Raw genomic sequence first — 22,713 nt, forward strand, 5'->3', positions numbered from 1 at the left:
CGGCCTCCGGTCCCGGTCCCCGGCTCCTCAGCTGTCCCTGGTAAGGGTCACAACTGCTCCAGGGCCGGAGCCTCTGCTGGGCATCCTCCTTTCTCAGCCGCCAGCCCTGACTCAGCAGCTTTGCAGGCTTTTATACTTGACTCCTGGTTGGAGCAACCAGCCACTGCATCAAACATCCACAATACTAGTGCTGCTGGGGAAGAACTGCTCTGGCGAGGGGACAGCGTTCCAGTTCCAGTGCGTGGTCTGTGTTGTATGTGGACGTGTAGCTCAGCCTATGCTGGGAGCCTCACTAGCCCTTGCATTCTGGGCTTGGCCTCCTGCATCAGCTCAGTGTTTTGTCTCAGACAGCCTCTGCAATGAGCCTGAGTTGAACTTCCCCAGGTTGGACATAGAACACTTCTGAAGAGCTTCCTCGTTCTCGTTAATCTAGTTCTGGGCATGACGCTACGCCCGAGTGTGTGGAAGTTCATCATATAGGGCCACATCCTGAGTTGGTGTAAATGGGTGTGTTGACTCCAATGGAGCTTTGCCCATTTAACCAACTGGGGATCTGACTCCATTGACTCTAATGGAGCGATGCTGGTTTACACCAGCTGGGGATCTGGCACATTGACCGACTGCTTCTTGAAGGTGACAGTTGCAGATTTGAGCTATAACCATAGCTGAGATACGGACAACACCTCACTGATAAGTAGCCACACTGTCATCTGGATGAAGGTCTGGGTTTTTATTAAGATATGTTACTTTCCAGAAAGTGTATTCCTGGGTTTAGGAGAGTATATAAGTGACCTCAGCTTTATATTTGTACTACCTTAGGATGAATAGTTACCAGGTTAATTGAAGACACCAAGACACTGAAATCTCAGTCCATTCTGATAGTAAGCAACTGCTCAGTATGGGCACTACGTATGTTCTGTTGGGGCCAGGACTGAAATGGTGCTGGGCCCTCTGCACTGTGGTAAATTTCACCCATGAGGAATAAGTTACTTGGGGAAGCAAATGATTATGAGGTGCTGAGGCTGGGAGGTGTGGTGGGACAGCAGAAAGTGTGAGCAAGGCATGGTGGGAAGATAGCTCTTTCCTGTCTGCAAAACTTTTGGCTGATATGATGTCATGTAACAAGATGTACATCAGGTTGGCTTCCTGTGTTGTTTTTCTGAGATAAGGGATCTGCAAAGCTCAGAATCCTCAGTGCTTATCCTTTCCTGACAGCCTCTGAGTCCCCATGGGAAGCCAAGGTGACAGGAATCTGTCCAGTGAGTGTAATGAAGTCAGTGGGATGAATTCAGGGGTGGATTAGGAGAGTCCAGGATGGTTTAAGTCGATGTAACTTGCAATTACCTCTGGTCCCTCCAATACGAATGTTCAACCAAATGAGATGCTGTCCTGACAGTGAAACCCCCTTAGATTCCCCGGGCTAGATTCTCTGGTGTGTCTGTGCCAAGAGGAATTGTTCATAGAGTCTCAGATTTTAAGGCCAAAAAGGATCATTAGATCATCAAGTCTCATCTCCTGTGTAACACAGACCATAGAATTTCATCCAGTTACCCTCTATTGACCCCAGTAAGGGATGCTTGACTAAAGCATCTTCCAGAGAGGCAGCCAGTCTGGATTTGAAGACTCTGGAGCTGGTGAATTCCTCTCTTGATCTTCATGTTGATAAGCTAAACAGGTTGAGCTCTTTGAGTCTCTCACTGTCAGGCATTTTTTCAGCTCTTGAATAATTTTTGTAGCTCTTTTCTGCACCCTTTCCAATTGGTCAACATCCTTTTCCAAATGTGGACCCTAGAACTGGAGGCAGTATTCCAGTTTGGGTCTCATCAATGCCATATGCAAAGGTGAAATCACCTCCCTGCTCCTACTCACTCCTGGGATCACTGCTCAGTCCCTCACCTGTTGGTTGGGAGTGAGCTCCTGTGGTACTTACTCCTTGTGATGTGGCCAGCCTTGGAGCAGGAATTGTTTTACTGCCTGTTTGCTCCGTTTCTAGGTGCTGCTTTTTTTTTTATGTTAAACACATAGACAGACCACGGCCACCAGTTTTTATGTACTCCATGTTGGGTAATAACAGGAGAGGACTCCATGCTTGTAAAACTAAACTCCTTTTTTTATCAAGACAACTATTTTAGATGTGTGAGCACCATAGCTAGAATTCAAGCCATGTGCACACAGACTGACTTCCAGGTGCCTCCTCCAAACTCCTCCCCTCAGCAATCTATGTTCCTCCCTCCAAGTTCTATGTGTTTGCTAGAGAGTGTGCGAGGTTCTGAGTGTCCCCTGGGAAACGCGGAGTTCCCTTCACTCAGAAGGAATTGAGGTTGCTCACCAGTGCCTCCTGGAGGTGATTGGCCCCTCTCAGGCTAGAGCTAGCCCTGGGCAAGTATAACAAAAAACAGATGTAAGCAGAGTCAGGATGAGCTCTACCTTGACATCTGGTGGTGAATTATGGCGAATGTGGAAAAGAACTTCAGGGGCTGATATTGTTTGCATAGGCACACCCACTCGCCTGGCATGAGCCCATAGCAACCGAAAGTGGTTACTTTGGCTGGTGTGGGATCTCCAGTTTCTCTGTTATTGGGGCAGGAAGAATAAAGTGTTGTTACCCTGATTATGTGAATCAAGGCCAGTGGAACTGTTGTATGACAGAGGGACTCACCATTAACTAAGTAGCACTTGCTAGACAAGGGGCATGGGTTCCAAAACCCAGTGAATTGAGAGAGGCTGGGGATAGGTATTTGTGCCTGAGGGTATGGAACCCTCTTGCTTGCTCTCTCTGTTGGAGGGTCTGAAACACCAGTTGCACCATTGTCTCTCTCCACTGTTAAATAGCAGAGCTAATTTTAATTTCATTAAGAATCTAGTTACAGGCTGCTGAGCTGAATTCACTTTGGGCCAATGATGCACCAGCACTGGGGCTCCCCTACTACAAGCTGAGGTCGCTGAGTGCTGTGTTAACTAGTGGGGGGCTTTGAAGATTTATTGCTAAGTGGCTGGCAGAGCTGAGCAGTTTGCAGGACTGGTGCAACCCATAGGATGGTGAGTGGAGCGGAGCAGAGCAGTTTGCGGGATGGCTGGAGTGGCTCATGGGACGGCTGGAGGAGCGGAATGGCTGGAGGAGTGGAGCGGCTCGTGGTGAAGGCTGCAGCAGAACCCCATGGAGAGGCAGGGCAGTTGGCCTTGGACCACGTAAGGTGCCCCTTAATACCCCGTGTGCCCCTTTCTCCCCCCCATTTCCACCCAGGCTCGGGGGGCGGGGGGTAAGACTCTGCAGATAAACTTTTGAACTCTGGGGCTGCACTGACCAGGGACAGAGACTTTTGGGTTGTTGGACTTTTGGGTGATTTTTGGGTTGCTGGACTCAAGAGACTTTTGGAGTGTTGGACTTTTGGGACTTTGCGGGTGTGTTTTTTGCTCATGGTTTGTGTTATGAATCCTGTTTGTGGTGTTTTCCCAATTTAATGCTGATGTCGTTTACCTCATGTTATTAAACATTTTCTGCTACATTCAGACTCCGTGCTTGCGAGACGGGAAGTATTGCCTCTTAAAGGCGCCTGGGGGGTGGTATGTAATTGTCCCAGGTCACTGGGTGGGGGCTCGAGCCGGTTTTGCATTGCGTTATTGAAACGGAACCCCTAGATACAGAACCCGGCCCTTGTTGCTGCCAACTCAGATGGGCAGAACGGTTACACAGATGTGACTCTTCTTGCATCACTTCACAACTCTTTTGATTCAGGAGCTTTCGGGAGAGTGAGACCATGATCTCAGCAAAGTCAATGGAAATCAGAAGTGTCCACAGTGAGAGGAGAAAGGGGCCCAATGTGATGCTGTGTCCATTTGGCACCTGATGATAGCAGACACCATCCTTGGTGATGGGGCAAAGCAAGGGCCCCTCAGGTCCCCATCCCTGTTCTCCAGCCCCACAGAGACTCCTGACCTGAGGGGTTGGTTCATGATAGACTGGAGGGATCTCTGCTCTGACCAGGGTCATTCATCAACATGGCTGCCCTTGGTTAACTTTTTTGTTTGTTTGATTTGCTGAAAAATTCTGTGGGAATAACCCCATTTTTGGACCAGTTCTGCTCTGCTCCCGCCCAAGGTCTCACTGACAGTTTTATCCCTTTTCTCATTGCAGATATTGACAAGTGTCAACAAAATGACTCCCTCTGTGAACCGCATGGGAGATGCATCAACACTCCCGGGAATGACACTTATAAATGTCACTTGGGATTTGGGAGGAATCACAAGGATATTTTCTAACTATGCATAGGTAGGATGGATGGGACCATTTAACAATGATCCCACCACTCATGTCCTCAAGGTGAGGAGAGATACCAGAGTCCACTTGGCAGTTTCTAGGCAGCCTGATAGCAAAGTCCTGGGATGGAGAGCTCATTTTGGGGTATGGGCTGATGTCCCCCTCTCGTGTCTGTCCACCAGCAGTATAACAACCTACTGCTGCTGCTAGCTAATGAAACTACTCCTTTAACTTACATGGTCAAGGCCTGCGCTGTGGTGCTGAAAGTCTGGGATCAAAACACTGCTGATGGCAACTCCATGGTCAGTGATTCAAAACAGCTTCTCAATGGGGCGTCTCTCATTTCCCTTCCCAGATTTTAATGAATGCAGCAGATCCCCAGCCATCTGCGGGCTGGGAGCCCGATGCATCAACACCATTACGGGGTCACTGGTGTGAGTGCCCAACTGGTCGCATCCCCTCCACCCGGGTCGGGACCTGGGTACAGAACAAAACCACATGTGAAGGTCAGTTCTCCCCCAGCGGGCAGAGGTGTCTGTATCCAGCAGGGGTAGATGGAAACACATCAAGAGGTCTATGAAGCTGACTTGCAGGCGTGGTAGGAGGATGGGGTAAGAATTAGTAAGAATCTCCCGCCCTCCCAGACAGGGTGCTCTCTAGTGCTGATGCGCAGGCTCAAGGCCAGCAGCTCCCCTGTGTTTGTAGGGGTATGCCTTAAATTCCTTCAGTCACCTTGTGAAACACTCTGAGCAGCTGAAGGGAGGCAGAAACCCAGGGTCACATGAGAGACCAAGGGAACAGGAGCAGGGGAAGGGAGATAGGGGAGTGTCAATGGAGGGAGAGAAAGGCAGGGGGGGAGGGGGAGGAAGGGAGAGGAGTTTTGCAGCAGGCACTTACTAGACTATAGTAGCTATTGGCAGCACAGGACTGGCATGCAGACAGAGGGCAGCCTTCACGGTTGGGAAGATAAGGGGATTTTCCCCCCTAATGTGATCTGCTGCTCTAATGTCTGCGCCTCTCTTTCCATTGCTCCAAGTGCCCATCTTTAACTGCAACCCTGAGTTTGCAGGAGTCATAGAGAGGTGCAGGAACTTCTCTCTGCAGGTACCTTTGAACTGATGATTCATTTGTTGGGTGTTTTGCTCGGTGTTTCTACCAATACTATGGAAATGTCTGGACTAAAAGCTTTGGTGTTTGTATTACGGCAGTGCCTAGAAGCACTAGCTAAGATCAGCTCCCCATTGTGCTAGGCCCTCCCAAAGACTGAGTCACAGACACTTCTTCTCCTCGAGCGTTTGCAAACCAAATAGAGGAAGGAGGATTACCCTTGCTTTGCTTAAGCGGAAACTGAGGTGCAGAGAGATTATGGGATCTACCCAGGGGAACCCAGAATCAACAGCAGAGCCAGGAGCTGAACCCAGATTTCCTGAGTCCCAGTCCTGTGCCTTACCCACAAAGCCATTGTCCTTCAGCATGGGCCAGACCTGACATCAGAAACTTAAGAGTTTAAAAAGGAACCTCACAAAACTGTTGTAATTATTTTTAAAAAAACAGGAAGCACCAGAAACCCAGGAAATTCAGAACTATGCCTAAACTAAAAGAAAACTACTTGTCTGAAAGGTCAGAAATGCACAGTTCAGGCACCAACAACCTTAACTCTGCCCTTCTAGTGATGCTAAATCACCAATCTTGCCTTTTTGTTTGTACCTTTCATAGCTGGGGCACAATCCTGAAAAGCTTTGTGCATATGCTTAGGGTTGGCAGGATCAGGCCTCTGTATGTGTCTATGCCAAATGGCAGTGAGGAGACATCTGCCTCAGTGCTGGGTTGCCCTCTGGTGCTTGCAGAAGTCACCCATTGCGCTGGGTCTCTCTGCAGGGAGAGATGAGCAGCAGCTGCTGTGAGGTTTACTCTTTCATGAATTCAACTGTAGAGATTTTGACATCCATGTGCGGAGACAGGAGTGAGGCGTTATCATTGCAGATGAGAGGGTCTGCCCTGGGTGTGCCCCAGAGCCCATTGGATGCACCCCACAGCCCAGTGCCCCCTTAGCTCATGTCGGGGTCTCACAGCAGGAGGATGTGTAGATAGATACTTGTCAGAAAATATCGATGCCGTCCACTGGGGATGTGTGCGTGCACACTCCAGTGGGGAGTGCACATTTGCGTGAAGCACCCCGAGCTGGGAAAGGCCAATCTGACCCCCAATGTCCCTAAGCGATGTCACTGTCCCCACATGAGATGTGGCGCCAGAGCCCCTAGACTCCTCACTCACAAGGTGTGTCTTTCCCCATCACTAGGAAGCAACTCCCCCTTTCGACTCCCTCCTGAACAGCAGCTCCCTCTGGGCCGGTGCCAGCGAGGGAGAGGTGGCATCAGCTGTGACGCTCCTGCTGACCACGCTGGCCACTGCGCTCCGGTCTCCAGGGATGAAGACTCAGAACGGGAGGACAGGATCTATAGCTGAGGGGGCCGTGTGGCTCTCAGCTGCTGTGGGATAGAAGATTATACAGTGCATTCAGTACAGACACAGAACAGCACCGCCCCCTGCCCCAGGAATTATAATCCAGCCCAGCCAGTGCCCTGAGGAGTATCAGCAAATACCAGAGGTTTTAAATGCAGTATTGCACCCTGCCCCTAGGGGCAGCCATGCTGAGCCAGGCACTTCTCCCCCCATTCTGCCTCCTGCCCAAACTCCACACTCCACCAGCTGGGTGAGTGCAAAGGGGATGCAGAACCCCCAGGGAGACACAGCCAGAATGTGGGGAGGGTATACAGGGAGATGGGCCAAGGGGAGGCAGAGAGGGGGAGCTCCAAACCATCCCCTTCCCCAACAGGGAAGAACCCCAAAGACCTTCACACCCCAGGCAGAGTGGGAGAGGGGCAAGGATCTGGGCCAGAATGGGCGGATTCCCGGGGAAGTGGTTTCACAGTGGGAAGCTCTGTCACTTCCCCCCTCCCAGGTACTGAGACTTGGCTCGTCACAGGGAACTGCAGTGCGGACAGCGAGGCCGTCAGGCTGAGAGCTCAGGAGGAGACAATGGACATTCACTGTGATACAGTCACCATGGCAACTGCACAAGGTACCATCCAGGGGATGGAGATGCCCAGGGACCAAACTGCAGCACAGAGCGATTCCCAGGCACCAAACCCCAGTCCTGGTTCTATCTTTGCTCTGTCCCCAGGATCCCCAGGCCAGGACCCTCGTCTCTGGCTCCAGCACTAGTATGGACCTTGCTGACTGAGCCAGTGGTTCTCAGGCTATCGGCCATGGGACTGTGCAGACACCTTCATTTCTGGTTGTCTCACAGAGGTGGGGGCTCAGAGGGGAGATGGCTCAGCAGAGGGGCTCTGTGGTATGAAGTGGGCCCAGAGAATGGAAAGGGGAGGGAATTCTTAGCCCAGCTAAACCCCAGGCTGGAGAAGAGCATCTCCCTGGGTGGGAACCAAAATAACATTTTCCCTCAACTCCCACATTCGGGCTGATATGACTTAACTGAGTTTGTCTCCATGCAGGGCCGGCTCCAGGCACCAGCCGGGCAAGCTGGTGCTTGGGGCGGCAGACTGTACAAGGCGGCATTCCGCCCAATCCTAGGGCGGCACGGCCACTTTTTTGTTGTTGTTGTTGTTTTGTTCCGCTCCAGTCACCCTGTAGGGGGTGGCGCAGAGGAGGGGAGCGCCCTGCAGCAAGCCCGGCAGGGCAGCCTGCGTCCTTCCCTCCCAGCCGACCAGAGCAACGCAGAGCCCTCCCGGCAGGCGGCGCGGCGGTTGGGGCCGCGTGGCAGCGCCCCGCTGAAGCCCTGACCGCCCCCCTTCTCTCTCTCCCCCGCTCCCTCCCCCACCCCCGCACATCTGCAGCGCAGGGAGTCCCCCTGCACCTTGGCTCCAGCCACGCCGCAGGTTTGTTTGGGTTTTTTTTGCTTTGCCTTTCTGGCCGCCCCGTTTTTTTGTTTTATTTTATTGTATTGCTTGGGGCAGCCCAAAAGCCAGAGCCGGGCCTGTCTCCATGGCAAGTTACTGCACTGCAAGCCAGGTTGTGAATCTCCAGCGCACCAGCTTGCGGCTCAGTAAAATCCCCTGGGAGCATTGCTGCAGTTCAGGGTGCTACAGCAGTGCCCTCAAGAGATGTTATTGCACGGCGAGCTGGTGCACCATAGATTCTCCACCTCGCTTGCAGCACAGTAACTTGCAGTGTAGACAAGTCCTGATACTGCTCCTGAATCCTCCAGCACCAGGGAAAGCTCCTCCCAGGCCAACTCCTCTGCTTGTCTTCACTGAGAAAAGATATGTGCTGCGTGGGGAGAGCCATGGGGCACTGTGTGGCCTTGGGTTTGTTACTGCATGGAATATAGACACACAATAACAGAAACAAGATCTTCGCGAGGATAATGATGGTGCTATTGTGTTTCCAGCAAAGGACAACCAAGGAAGAGGCTCTCTGCATCCACTGGAAACTCTTCGCTGGGAAAGACACCTGGTCTCCAGCCGGGTGCACCGCTCTGCACACAAACAGCACTCACACCACCTTCTCCCTAGCTTCGCTCTCCTTATGGGTCCCACCGCAGTGGAGGTGTCTCACTCTCAGACTCAACTCAAAGGGCTGGACCCTGAGCCATTGGTGGCTTTGCCGGGGTAATGTCTGAGTAGGAACCTCAGGATCTCAGGGCCAAGGGGGCTGGGCTGGACTCACTGGTGATTCTCCCTTTGCTGTGTTACAGGAGAGTTACCCACTGACCATCGTCACCTACGTGGGACTGACCCTCTCCCTGCTGTGCCTCCTCCTCGCCATCCTCACCTTCCTCCTGTGCCGCTCCATCCGCAACATCAGCACCTCCATCCACCTGCAGCTCTGCCTCTGCCTCTACCTGGCCAACCTGCTCTTCCTCACCACGGTGACCTGCACCCGCAGTTGGGTACAGCCTGATTCTCCCCTGCTCTGTTCCTCCACTCTCAGCAGGGCTGGGGTGTGTAGCTTTGAACCCCTTTGTTCTTCCTGGATTCTGAGCTGTGCAGGACACGGGGAGGTTCCTGAGGGGGGATGTTCCATCCCCTGTTAGGCCCCTTTACACTGGGCACAGTGGCCTCAGTCTCCCCATCCCCAGGAGTGTAGCCAGTTCTATCCCTATGTCACAGGAGAGGAATTGAGGCATAGGGAGACTAAGTGACTTGCCCACTATCACCCAGGGAATCTGTGGCAGGGCTGGGAACAGAACCAGGATCCCCTGAGCCCTGCTCCTGTGCTCTAACCACTAATCTCTGCTCCTTTCCTGCATCAGCAATGTGCAGCCGCAGGACCCTCCATAGACCGAGGAACCTGCCATCTCTGGTTCACGGAGCGCTATATCTGGATGTGCTAACAAGAATCCCGGTGTGACCCCCAGCAGGTCTCCCTCTTACACATTTCCCTTCCCTGCCACCCTGTCCCTGCACTGAGATAACGTGCATCTTCTTCCTCCCTGACTGTAGCTGCCAGTTCAGCCTGGAGAGAGGCTTTCATTGGAGTTTCCTGGGTCCACTCTGTGCCATAATCCTGGTGGGTACCTCACAGAACTACAGGGCCCCATTCTCCTCTCACCTCTGTAACCCCACTGATTTCAGAGGAGCCAGGAGGAGAACATGGCCCATAAAACACAGTGAAAGACTGTTAGGTCCCACATGGCTCATCTGCTTTGGCTAGTCCTGGGATTAGTCCCTGTGCTGTATCCCCAGGCCAGAGCCTTTACTTGGGCACAGCTCCCACAGAAACCAGTGGGAGCTCACCTTGAGGACAGCAAGAGTTTGGTCTAGTCCAGTTACTGACCCAAGGAATGAGGAAGGGAAGGGCTGCACCATGCAATGTTTGATGGGGGAAAGGCCCTATATTGGGTGGAGTGAAGATGACAAAGTCCATGCAGTTTCTTCCCCAGGTCCTGGGGATGGGGAGATTAGTTACAGCCTGAAAGTGGCAGGGAAGAGCCTAAAGATAGGCGCTGGAAACTCTGACTCAGATCCTGCTCTCAGTTACACTGGTGTAAACTGACCCCACTGGAGGCGGGAGTCACTTCATTTTTAACTCTGAGCAGAATCTGGCCTCTGTGATCTCATTGATCCATCTCAGCCCTGGCTGTGCCAACAGCTCCATGCATGGGGAGGGACTGAGAGCTGCCAGAGGACATTACAGGAGAGGGGATGAGTGGTCCCTGGTTCTGCAGTGTTTGGATCGGTCCCCTGGGATCATTCTCTGCCTCAGATGGAGTCATCGGCCCCAGATGAAACGTTTTACAGGAAATATTTCCCGCTGCTTCCACAGATAAATGTGACGTTCTTTGCCCTGACCCTGTGGATCTTGAGAAACAGACTCTCCTCCCTCAGCACAGATGTGTCCACTCTCAAAGACCACAACTGAGAAGGCAACAAAGCAATCCTGGAGGGTCAGATGCCTTGGTTTGGAAGGTCCTTGGCCTGCGGAGGGAGTGAGAAATTGCAGGAGGGGAACAGCATATCTAGGATCCATGGGAACGAATTCCCAGTGTGTTTGTATTGACAGTAACCCTGTCCCACACAGGAAAGCAGGGGTCGGTAGCTCCATCCCACTCTGCCCAGATCCTCCTACCCAATTGCTCTCCATAGGGCTATTGTAACGGGATCTCTCAATCTGCCTTTATCCAGGTTACTGACCTTTAAAGCAATCGCCCAGCTCTTCATTCAGGGCTGCACATGGAGCCTTGGTCTCCTCCAAGTCGGCCCAGCAGTCACGGTCATGGTATATTTATTCACCATCGTCAATAGCCTGCAGGGAGCCTTCATCTTCCTGGTGCACTGTCTCCTCAATTGCCAGGTAACACCCATGCTTGTCATCACCCACCCAGCACCTTCACCGGCCTCGCAGTGGCCATGTCTGATCTTCTCAGCGTTAGTTACACAGTGACTGTGTCCCTCACTCTCCAGGTGAGAGAAGAGTACAGGAGATGGATCAAGGGATTCCGAACGTCCAGCACGAAATCTCAGACATCTGATCTATCCATGTCTGCTGTCCCCACCACCAGCACCAAGACGGCTAGAGGTCCTCTGCTCTGGTCCAGTACCAGCCTGTGAAAGAGTCATCTCTAGCTGGGTCTCATTACTGCTATAATGGTGCTTTGTCCCCTGAGTGAGCCAGGATTTGTTATAAGCCAGCTGGGAATGTCATTAAGAGTGTTAGTCAATCCCATCCGGATTGAGGGGTATCCTACATGTCTTACGCACCAGCACCCAATGCTCCTTTCCTAGCAGCTCCACATTCCCTCCCCTTGTCTCCACTGAGAACTCCGGTGGTCACTGATTGTCGACTGTGTGGGTGTTGTTGGCACTTGCAATGTAATGATCTGGACATATTGGATCAGGATTGTTTCCTGGGACTGAAACCTTGTCAGTCCAGATGGACCAGGCCCAGTGAGCAGTCAGCACTTTGAGGAATATCCTTTAGGTCCTTTACCCTTATTGAGTAAGGATCCGGGAGCTTCGGTTTTTGCCACCAATTTGTACATGACGCTCACAGGTGCTTCAGACCCCATCATCATGTTGCTGCTTTTCTTTCCAGAAATGAAGAACATGGAGGAAAAGGGCAGATTCTTGTGTCTGACACACCTCCCTGCTCCAGTCCAGCAGCAGACACTGAAGCCTTTGCATGGAAGACAAAATTCCTGCTTTATTGAAAACAGCTGATAGCTGCTACTTGTTGGTTTATCTGTGTATGAGGTGGGAGCTGGGGAAGAGAGAGGACTCTGTCTCTGCTGAGCATGATAAGCCCTCTTAGAACCCCACCAGAAGCTGGACCAGTCCACATTTCTGACAGGAGGTGCATGTGAGGGAACAGACAATTCCCTGGAGTGTTAGTAGCAGGTACAGATGGAGCACGTTCACCATCATCATCAGCTAATATGTCAGAGGTGTTAGTCATGTAAAAGGAGAGATGTTTTGTTGGAGGCAGGAGGACAGTTTTATCCACAGGTCAGTTAAAGCAGGATGCACAGCTCCTGAGCTTGGAGGAAATCCATGAACCCATTAAGTTTGAATCTGATGAGGACGTCTGGTGAGGAGGCAGAACCTGGATCCACCACGAGGATGAGGCATGGCGCCAGGAGCACGTTTGCAATTGGGGAACCTTTTGCCCTTCACACGGATTGGCTCGGAGTCTTGGTTAGTCTTAACACACCCTCTCCACACCCAGAATCCATGGGGTGTCTGTGTGTATTTCAATATCATGTACTGCATACCCCTTCCACATATGGGGCAGATCTGCCATCCCACTCCACAGTCATAGCCACGTGACCATCCTGCAGCTCAAGCAGAGAGCTGAGACCTACATTAATCAACAGTTCATTGTGCAGCTACATCTCAACCCAGCCCCTATTACCGCCAAGGGCCAATGTGCAGTGAAAGAGGTGCAACTTAAATCTATTAAATCTATTTTTAGAAAAACGTACTGAGTTAGGCCCTGAGCACACCTCCTTTTTGGAAGTTCACAGACACTTTTTCTGCAGCTCTTCCAAAGTGAGCAAGACCGCTGCGCTGCCTGATACCCTGAATCTACAGGGACCATTAGGCAACATCTCCTTAGAACGACAAAGCTGATTATCACCAGCTGAATATCTGAATGGTGCTGAATAGGAGAGATATGGCGAAAGTCCAACGTCTTAATCAAAAAACATCCTAAGGCAGCAGAACTGAATTTAGTTCCTGATTCTGCTACAGGCTCCCTATGTGACTTTAGCCAAGTCACCTGATCCCCTGTTTCCCCTCTGTCTAACAGGGGTAATAATCCTTCTGTTCTCCCATCTTGTGTACCTTGTCTACTTAGCTTGTAAGCTCTTTGGGACAGGGATTGTCTCTGACTATGTGTATGTACAGCACCAAGCATCATGGGACTGTACGTGCCCATATAATATAAATAAATACTGGTGAACAGAAGTGGTCTGACAGTCATTGCTCTCAGTTTGGAGAAGTTTCTTATGGAAAGATGACATCAGCGAATTTCATAGAGTTGTGGGGAAACCACGGTTTGAAAGCAAATTTCCTTAAAAAAAAAAGTGGAAGAACATTTAGTGGTGCAGTGACAGTGTGGTTCAGCCATGCCCTCAGCAGCACCTCCACCCCACCAGTCACAACCCCCATGCCAGGGGCTGGGAGTGGGGCTAACGTAGAGATTTTATGCCAGCTCTCAGCAGCCAGGAAGGACTCCTGCACAGGAGGGCTAATCACAGGGCCATTTCTGCCCATTTTAAAGCCCCTTTATACTGCCAGATTGGCACAAAGAGGCTTTAGAATTGGGCCCAAGGTTTCCAGGACAGGCCGACCATGATAGCAAACCCTCAAACCAAAGAAGCAACAAAGGTCCATAAGCAGGTTATTTTATTATTTACACATTACAGTGAACCTGCAGAGCTAACTCACACACATAACACGCAAGGGCTCTGCAAATCACTCCCCTCCTCCCGCATGGTGTGCTTTCCCTAAGAAATAACTGCTCTCTGAACCTGGCATCTGGCCCTTTAAATCTGGGAGAAACGCCCAGCTACAAGCCTAGGGTGGCCTTTGAATTCAGGAGTTGTGGATTTTGTCCTATCCTGCTTCCCCTTCCAGGTTGTGTATGTAGTTGTGATGAAGAATGGCGGCTGAAGCACCTGCCCCACTGGCACAGCAAAGCCGGCTGTATGATCAACATCGGTGGTTGGAGAGGTAATTGTTTCATAGAGATGAAGTGGAGGGCTCTCCCCAACTCACCTGCCAGCAAAACAAATATACATTAAGTGCCAATCCCATGGGAAAACTCCAGTCAACGTCAATGGGATCAGGACTGGGGCCTCATTCAGGAATAGTGCAGAGTCTGCAAAATTCAGCCTGCCTCCACTGAAGTGACATCACGTGCAGGAAAATAACTAAACAAGAGTAGACAAAGCCCGCTCCCTTCCCCCACCCATGCACAGGTAAGCCATAAAGCAGCAGTCAATATAGGCTGCTCTAAATAAACCAGAAATGTCCACTTCCAGACAAAGGTTGTGGCGTCTCGTGTTGGGACTGGAGCAGGGAGGCTTTTCCATATATAAGGCTCCACTTTTCCCTCCAGAGAAAGCTTCTGGATTCTTTCCCAGTAGAGGTAATGGAGCCAGAGGAAATTCCATTCAGTGCTAACTCTTCGTTGGGTATGGCCCATCTGCACTGACAATATTTCCACCCAGGTTTTGGTTTGCAAGCCTCCCCACTTGGATAATTACCTGAATTTGTGTCAAAGCCAACACCTTCCCTGCCTGTTCCACAGTGAGTGATGCATGGAGCTTGCAAAGAAGCAAAGGGAAGGGAACGTGGAGGTGCACAAGAAAGGAGGAGTTCTGTGCTGGGTTCTAGGAGACCTGGGATTCCCCCTTGATTTGGATGAAATTGAATCTCACTAAGACTCCCAATGGCGTTCTCAGATGGATTAAAACAAGCATGTGTCACTCAGGGGACAAGGCATCTCAGGAGCTACAACAGGCCCAGATGGATGCGAATATTTGGATGCTGGTATTGGAACAGAATAGAGGATCTCTTACCATCTTGGTGCTGGTAGTGACAGCGGACACGGACAGAGTAAAATTTTGAGTTGTGGGGCTGGTTTTTCTTGTGCCTTTAATCCATCTCCTGTACTCCTCTCTCACCTGGAGAATAAGGGACATGGTCACTACATCATGTAACTAACACCCTCAGACCAGGCCACTGCTAGGCCCGTGAAGTCACTGGGTGGCGGATGATGTACCATGGGCATTACCTGGCGATTGAGGAGACAGTGCACCAGGAAGATGAAGGCTCCCTGCAGGCTGTTGACAATGGTGAATAAATACGCCATGACCATTTTTGCTGAGCCAACTTGGAAGAGACCAAGACTCCACGTGCAGCTCAGAATGAATAGCTGGGCGATAGCTTTAAAAGTCAGTAGTCTGGATAAAGGCAGATGGAGAGATCCCGTTATAACGACCCTATGGTGAGTGACTGAGTCAGGGGGCTCTGGGTGGTGTGGGGCAAAACAGCTGACACCCGCTTTACTGTGTCTTAGGGTTATTGTCAAGACAAACACAATGGCAACTTACACCTATGAATCTGAATAACAATATTGTGCCCAACCATCTTCCCCCCACACACACCTTCCCCTCCTATAGGTGGCTCTTCCAAAGCAAATGGTTCAACCTCTCATTACAGTTTTGTTTTTAATCCCTTCACATGTTTTGTTTTTAATCCCTTCACATCAGGCCCTGGCAATGTGACAATCAAGTGGGAACAGGATATTGAGGTCTCAGGAACCCATCTATGTTGTTCCATAAATAGAGAGAGGGGTTGCTACAGAGCAACAAGTAAGCCACACTTTCCTTCCTCCTCAATGGATGGCACTTTACCTCGACAGTATCCACAGCCCCAGGGAAAAGAGATGAGTTTCCTCCCTAAGTAGCACATGGCCCAGCTCTGAATAGCAGCACAGACTTGCATTTCTCCTTCACAGCTCTAGGCATGTGCAGTAAGTAACACCATGGCTCTCTGAAGCCTCAACATTCTGATCTGGTTCCAAAATCCTTTCCCCTCTCATGTCTCCATCCAGCACTCCCAGCTGGCAGCCCTGATCGTGTTCCTCCCAAACAAACAGATTTCATAATGACTTCCGCGGGCTTTGGAACAGACTGCAACTGTCATCTCAATATCCATCCAGGGACCAACATGATGCACATGGCAGAAAAGTATCTCCCATGAGGATCCTCTATTGCCATAGACCTCTCCTCTCTCCTAACCTGACCCTTCAATTGCCACCCTGGCTGTGCTGTGTCCGATACAGCATACCGTTATTCATACAAATTGTCCTTATTTTGGCAGATGGTCCCATGGACAACTTTAGGATTCACGAGTAAGGGACTGCTGATGTGAGTTAGGGTTTATCAGCTCCTTGGGGAGTGAGACTGTTACTCTCTCATCAAGCAGAAGGTCACCAAGATAACCTGGAAAGCCTACAGTGGTATGTGCTCAGCTGTATGGTAGCAGGAATATGTGCTGAATCCCACAGGAATTCCCATACAGGAGGCTCACTGGACCCTTCTAGTAGATTTAGTGCTGTCCTACCTGGTGTCTTTGAGAGTGGACACATCTTCATTAAGGGAGGAGAGTTTGTCTCTCAGGATCCAGAGGGTTACAAGAAAAAATGTTAAATTTATCTGTGGAAACAGCATGAAATATTCCTTGTAAAACATGCCAGCCAAGGCCAGTCTCTCTGGCTGAAGCATGGAACAGTCCCTATGGGATCAGACTGCTGCACACCAGTGACTGCTCGTCAAGGTGGGTCATACACCATTCCCTGCCAGATCTTGATCCCAGGCCATGCAGGGAACTGTTGGCATAGGCAGGGCTGCAATGCATCACATGTGATCCTACAGCCAGAGAGCCACATTCTGCTCTTATCTGAATCTGGAGTGACTCCACTGATTCGAATGGGGTCTGCAGTTATTCCAGATTTAGAGCCGTGTGATTTGGCCAAAGCTTCTAGATCCTGTCTATGCATCCGAAGAAGTGGGTTGTAGCCCACAAAAGCTTATGCTCTAAGAAATTTGTTAGTCTCTAAGGTGCCACAAGTACTCCTGTTCTTTTTGAGGATACAGACTAACACGGCTGCTACTCTGAAACCTGTCTATAGAGTATTCCCTTCAATTCTGAGGCTGAAATTAATTCTTAACCTGCTGCCTGAGATGGGGAGGAATCTGCAAGGACATTTGTTACCTTTATCTCTTGCAACACATGTACCCTTCCTGCAACACATGTACCCTTCCATCCTCAAACTCCCCACGCTGCAGCCACCTTCCCTTCCCCCATCACTTGGGTTATTTACCAGCCAGGCCGGACAAGGCAAGGGACAAAACTATCCTCATTCCGGCAGAGGTTCCACTTGCTTCCAAGGCAGCATTGTATGAGTAATGACATATTATAATTAATCATATGATGGTAGCACCTAGAGGCTCCAACTAAGATTGCACTGGGTTCTGTACTCACACCTAGAAAGGGGCAGCCCCCGTCCTGGAGCATATGTTAGCAAAATAACTAGGCAAGACCACAGGCGCTGACTTCCCCCGGGTCCCGGGGTGCTCAACCCCCAGCCCCACCCCCACCCGACACTTTGTCCCAAGCCCCCACCCCACCTCTTTCCACCTCCACTTGGCCCCAAGCCCCACCCCCACCCCACCCCTTCTCCAAGCCCCCGACTCTTCTCACCCCTGACCCAACTCTTCCCACCCAGTTCCGCCCCCTCTCCCTCAGCGCCTCCTGCACACCACAGAACAGCTGATTGCGGCAGGTGGGATGGAGGGGAAGGAGTTGATCAGTGGGGCCGCTGGCAGGTGGGAGGCACGGGGTGGGTAGTGGGGGAGCTGGCTGCCAGTGAGCATCCACTATTTTTCTTCAGTGCCTATGGGCAAGACAGACAAAGGGTGGGAGGAGAAACAGAGGTACAGCGAGGGGAAGCTACTTCCCAAGTTAACACAGCAGGCCAGTGGCAGAGTCAGGTCTCCTGACTCACAACCCAGGGCCCGACCCATTCACCCTGACTGCCTCCATAGAATGTAGGCTATTGTGTTAGGGGGAAATCCTGCACTGGCCAAAGAGGGGTGGATGAAATGGGATCTTATAGGATTCTTTCATCTTAAATTCTCTGGGAGATATTCTTCTCTTGGCTCCACTGGAGTCCACAGGGTTGCAGAGGTGAGAGGAGAATGGGGCCCTGTGGTTCTGGGAGGTACCCACCAGGATTATGGCACAGACTGGTCCCAGGAAGCTCCAATGAAATCCTCTCTCCAGGCTGAGCCAGCAGCTACAGGGAGGGAGGAAGAAGGTGACTTTAATGGTATTACTGCCCTTTTTCAGCCCCGGGGGCAGAGAGTGAGTGTCACAGGGCAGCTGGCTCTCAAAAGCGAGATGGATCTCAGCCTGCCTGTGACATGGCCAACTCTCTTGCAGGCAGCAGGCAAACAGCCCTTCCCATCTACTTCAGCATCTGCTGCTTTCAGCCACCACTTCCTCTTCTACCTCCTCAAATGACCCTTTCTGGTGGATGGGTGCAGAATTGCTGGAGGGCCAGACATGCAGCGGATGGACATTGGCCTCGCTGCACTGAAGGAAGTGGAGCTACCCTGATTTACACCAGCTGAGGATCTAGCCTGGGGTGTCTAGAACACGCCACACCCTGTTTTGATGGAGTCACTCACTTTAGAGAGGGGATCCACAGGGATTTGCACACAGTAAGAAGATGCATTTGTTTCCTACCCACCAGCCCCACAAACCCAGCCTGGGACCTGGGAGTCAAGTTGGGATCTTTCTGGCATGTTCTTCCGCATCATCAGTGGGGTGAGGGGTATAGATGTCTGACAGGTGGGCAACTCAACTGCAGCGCTTGGGGCAGTTTAGTGTCCCTGGGGATGGGAAGGGTTCCAGGGGGACATTCAGCTCCCAGGCAGGGTGAGCGGGAAATCTAGGTTCAAGTCAGACCTGGGGTGAGCTGGACAACCGCATGGAAGCCATATCCCAGCTCCCCTTTGGGATGGGCGCTGCACGTACTGTTTGGAAGTTCCGTAGCCTTCAGGATTCACCGCTGCTGAAATAGCCACCACCAAGGCTGGGAATCCATAGCTGAATGGGTATATGAATCTCTTCTTGAACCGGCTCGCACTGGTGTAATTCACGACCTTCAGGTTCCTGACGGTGAGGAAGAGGTGCAGCCCCTCCAGGAACATCCAGGTGAAGCAGGCCAGGAAGAGGTAGTGTAGGAAGCCAGCAATTACAGCACACACCACCTGAGGACAGGATGAGAGAGAGCTCTGGGACACTGCTTCTGGGAAGGGAAATATTGAATTTGGAGGTGGGAGGACTTTGGGGGGGGATCACATAGGGCACATCTCTCCAGTTATGGAGCTCTCCCAGAGACAATACGTTCTTCAGTCTATGGGGGGCTTGTCTAAGGGCAAGCTGGCTGGCCCTTTCAATCATTCAGAGTCCAGCCTGGTCCTGATCTCCACTCAGAAAAGATGGTTTCTGGGGGTTGTAGTTCCCAAATAAATCATGGAAATTGTTGAATACTGTGAATCCTAGGAAAGGGAGCAGGGATATAAACAAGTTCCCAGTCCTCATAATAGGGAGAGACCTGGAGGGTGTAGGTTCTCTTCTCTATATCTGCTTCAGGGTATAGGTTTCTTGCATGTGCCCATCAGTCTGGGGGCAGAGAGGACAGGCAGGGCACTGTGATTCTGGAAATCGGGGTTCCTTTGTCTGAATGATGAAGGAAGGAGCCCACAAGGAAAAGGGAAGGACTGGTTTCACCCATAGAGATTTCTTTTGGAGGGGAGTAAATAATTATTTCTGTGGGACTAAAGAGCATGGAATAAATGTTACCATCCAGCTGAGGGTATAAAAAGGTGCTGGGGTGAGGGCAGCTTTAGAAATGCTGACAGAAGATCTGTACACAGCTCAATTTTAAACCAAGAATAAAAGTGGATAACAGACCCGACTGCTGGTGCGGGTCACTGCGGTGAGGAAGAGCAGGTCGGCCAGGAAGAGGCAGAGGCAGAGCTGCAGGTGAAGGGAGGTGCTGACGTTGCGGATAGAGCGGCACAGGAGGAAGGTGAGAATGGCGAGGAGGAGACACAGCAGAGAGAGGGTCAGTCCCATGTAGGTGATGATGCTCAGTGGGTCACTCTCCTGTAACACAGCAAAGGGAGAATCACTAGTGAATCCTGTGATGCCATATGGGAAATAAAGGGAAGTAAGGAGAACCTGTGGAATTACAGACCAGTCAGTTTAGCTTCCGTATCCAGAAAGATAATGGAGCAAATAATTAACCAATCAATTTGCAAACATCTACAAGATAATAAGGTGATAAATAACAGTCAGCATGGATTTGTCAAGAACCAATCGTGTCAAACCAACCTGATAGCTTTCTTTGACAGGGTAACAAGCCTTATGGATGGGCGGGGGGAAGCGGTAGATGTGGTATATCTTGACTATAGTAAGGCTTTTAATACTGTCTCTCATGACCAGTCAGCCTCACTTCAGTCCCCGGAAAAATCATGGAGCAGTCCTCAAGGAATCCATTTTGAAACACTTGGAGGAGAGGAAGGTGATCAGGAACAGTCAACATGGATTCACCAAGGGCAAGTCATGCCTGACCAACCTGATTGCCTTCTATGATGAGATAACTGGTTCTGTGGATATGGGGAAAGTGGTGAATGTGATATATCTTGACTTTAGCAAAGCTTTTGATACAGTCTCCCACAGTATTCTTGCCAGCAAGTTAAAGAAGTATGGATTGGATGAATAGCCTATAAGATGGATAGAAAGCTGGCTAGATTCTTGGGCTCAACGGGTAGTGATCAAAGGCTCGATGTCTAGTTGGCAGCCAGTATCAAACAGAGTTTTTTCAACATCTTTTTGTTTAACATCTTTAGTAATGATCTGGATGATGGAATGAATTGCACCCTCAGCAACTTTGCAGATGACTCTAAACTGAGGGAAGAGGCAAATACCCTGGAGGGTAGGGATAGGGTCCAGAGTGACCTAGACAAATTGGAGGATTGGGCCAAAAGAAATCTGATGAGGTTCAACAAGGACAAGTGCAGAGTCCTGCACTAAGAAAGGAAGAATCCCATGCACTGCTACAGGCTGGGGACTGACGGGCTAAGCAGCAGTTCTGCAGAAAAGAACCTGGGGATTACAGTGGAGGAGAAGCTGGATATGAGTCAGCAGTTTGCCCTTGTTGCCAAGAAGGCTAACAACATATTGGGCTGCATTAGTAGGAGCATTGCCAGCAGATCAAGGGAAGTGATTATTCCCCTCTATTCGGCACTGGTGAGACCACATCTGGAGTATTGTGTCTAATTTTGGTCCCCCCACTACAGAAGAGATGTGGACAAATTGGAGAGAGTCCAGCAGAGGCAACGAAAATGATTAGCAGGCTGGGGCACATGACTTACGAGGAGAGGCTGAGGGAACTGGGATTATTTAGTCCGCAGAAGAGAAGAATGAGGGGGGATTTGATAACAACCTTCAACTACCTGAAAGGGGGTTCCAAAGAGGATGGAGGTAGGCTGTTCTCAGTGGTGGCAGATGACAGAACAAGAAGCAATGGTCTCAAGTTGCAGTGGGGGAGGTCTAAGTTGGATATTAGGAAACACTATTTCACTAGAAGAGTGGTGAAGCACTGGAATGGGTTACCTAGGAAGGTGGTGGAATCTCCATCCATAGAGATTTTTAAGGCCTGGCTTGACAAAGCCCTGGCTGGGACAATTTAGTTGGTGTTGGTCTCGCTTTGAGCAGGGGATTGGACTAGATGTCTCCTGAGGTCTCTTCCAACCCTAATATTCTATGATTCTATGATTCTATGACTGTCTCATAAATAATACGGTGGGTGCATAACTGGTTGGAAAATCATTCCCAGAGAGTAGTTATCAGTGGTTCAAAGTCATGCTGGAAGGGCATAACGAGTGGGGTCCCACAGGGGTTGGTTCTGGGTCCATTTCTGTTTAATATCTTCATGAATGATTTAGATAATGGCATAGAGAGTACACTTATAAAGTTTTCAGATGATACCAAGCTGGAAGGGGTGGAAAGTGCTTTGGAGGATAGGATAGGATTAAAATTCAAAATGATCTGGACAAACTGGAGAAATTGTTTGAAGTAAATAGGATGAAATTCAATAAAGACAAATGCAAAGTACTCCACTTAGGAAGAAACAATCAGTTGCACACATACACAATGGGAAATGACTACCTAGGAAGGAGTACTGTGGAAAGGGAGCTGGGGGTCATAGTGGATCCAGGGCCATCCTTAGGATTTATGGGGCCCTACGCAGTATTATTAAACTGGTGTCCCATGCCTAATGGTAGCCCGGGCTCACAGCCCGTGAGGGGCGGGGGGTAGGAGGGAGGGTGGAGGGACGAGGTAGCAAAGGGTACCGAGACGCCCGGCCCACCTCATGGTGGCAGAGTCACAATTCCTCGCAGAGACCCCCATGCCCTCTCCCTCATGCAGAATGTGTGGTGCTGGCCCGTGCCTAACGAGATTGCAGCGTGCACTGGGTGTGCGGGAGCTGACCCGCTCTTACCTGCTGTCATGGGCGGTGCGTGAAGCTGCCACTTGGGGAGCCTAGCTCCCCAGCTCACCTCATCTGCCTGTGGCCCTGCCCATACTCCACCCCTGCTCTGCCCAGGCTCCGCCCCTACTCTCCCCAGGCCCCGCCCCTCCCTACTGTCTCCTTCCTCTCTTCCCTCCCCCTCCCTGCTCACCCCCTTCCAGCCAAATCCCTGAACCCTAATGAAGCAAATTACATTAGAAAGTAATTGCAGAAGAGTGGGGGTTTTTTCAAAAGAAAATGGAGCATGTTTTCCACTGAATGCCAGAAGGTGAAGACTGGACATGCAGATGGTACCTAATTAAAAGCACTAAATT

General features: G+C 50.7%; 1 protein-coding gene across 2 annotated transcripts in view; it reads right to left on the reverse strand.

The window, feature by feature from the left end:
- Positions 1–13,609: 13,609 nt before the first annotated feature.
- LOC101936710 (adhesion G protein-coupled receptor E3-like) overlaps positions 13,610–22,713 on the reverse strand; it is a 30,155-nt gene continuing 21,051 nt past the window's right edge. Inside the window, exons 10-16 of one of the 2 annotated variants that reach the window (XM_065575973.1) lie at positions 19,774–19,968; positions 18,832–19,067; positions 18,022–18,088; positions 16,354–16,445; positions 15,020–15,188; positions 14,805–14,909; positions 13,610–13,998 (exon numbers count right to left, since the gene is read on the reverse strand). In XM_065575973.1, the coding sequence (XP_065432045.1) occupies positions 13,963–13,998; positions 14,805–14,909; positions 15,020–15,188; positions 16,354–16,445; positions 18,022–18,088; positions 18,832–19,067; positions 19,774–19,968 (900 nt within the window). In that variant the 3' untranslated portion in view covers positions 13,610–13,962. Of the gene's footprint in view, positions 13,999–14,804; positions 14,910–15,019; positions 15,189–16,353; positions 16,446–18,021; positions 18,089–18,831; positions 19,068–19,773; positions 19,969–22,713 lie in introns of those variants that run through there. The other variant, XM_065575974.1, reaches the window with a different exon arrangement.

This window comes from Chrysemys picta, chromosome 22, assembly GCF_011386835.1.
Source record: "Chrysemys picta bellii isolate R12L10 chromosome 22, ASM1138683v2, whole genome shotgun sequence".
Taxonomy (NCBI): Eukaryota; Metazoa; Chordata; order Testudines; family Emydidae; genus Chrysemys; species Chrysemys picta.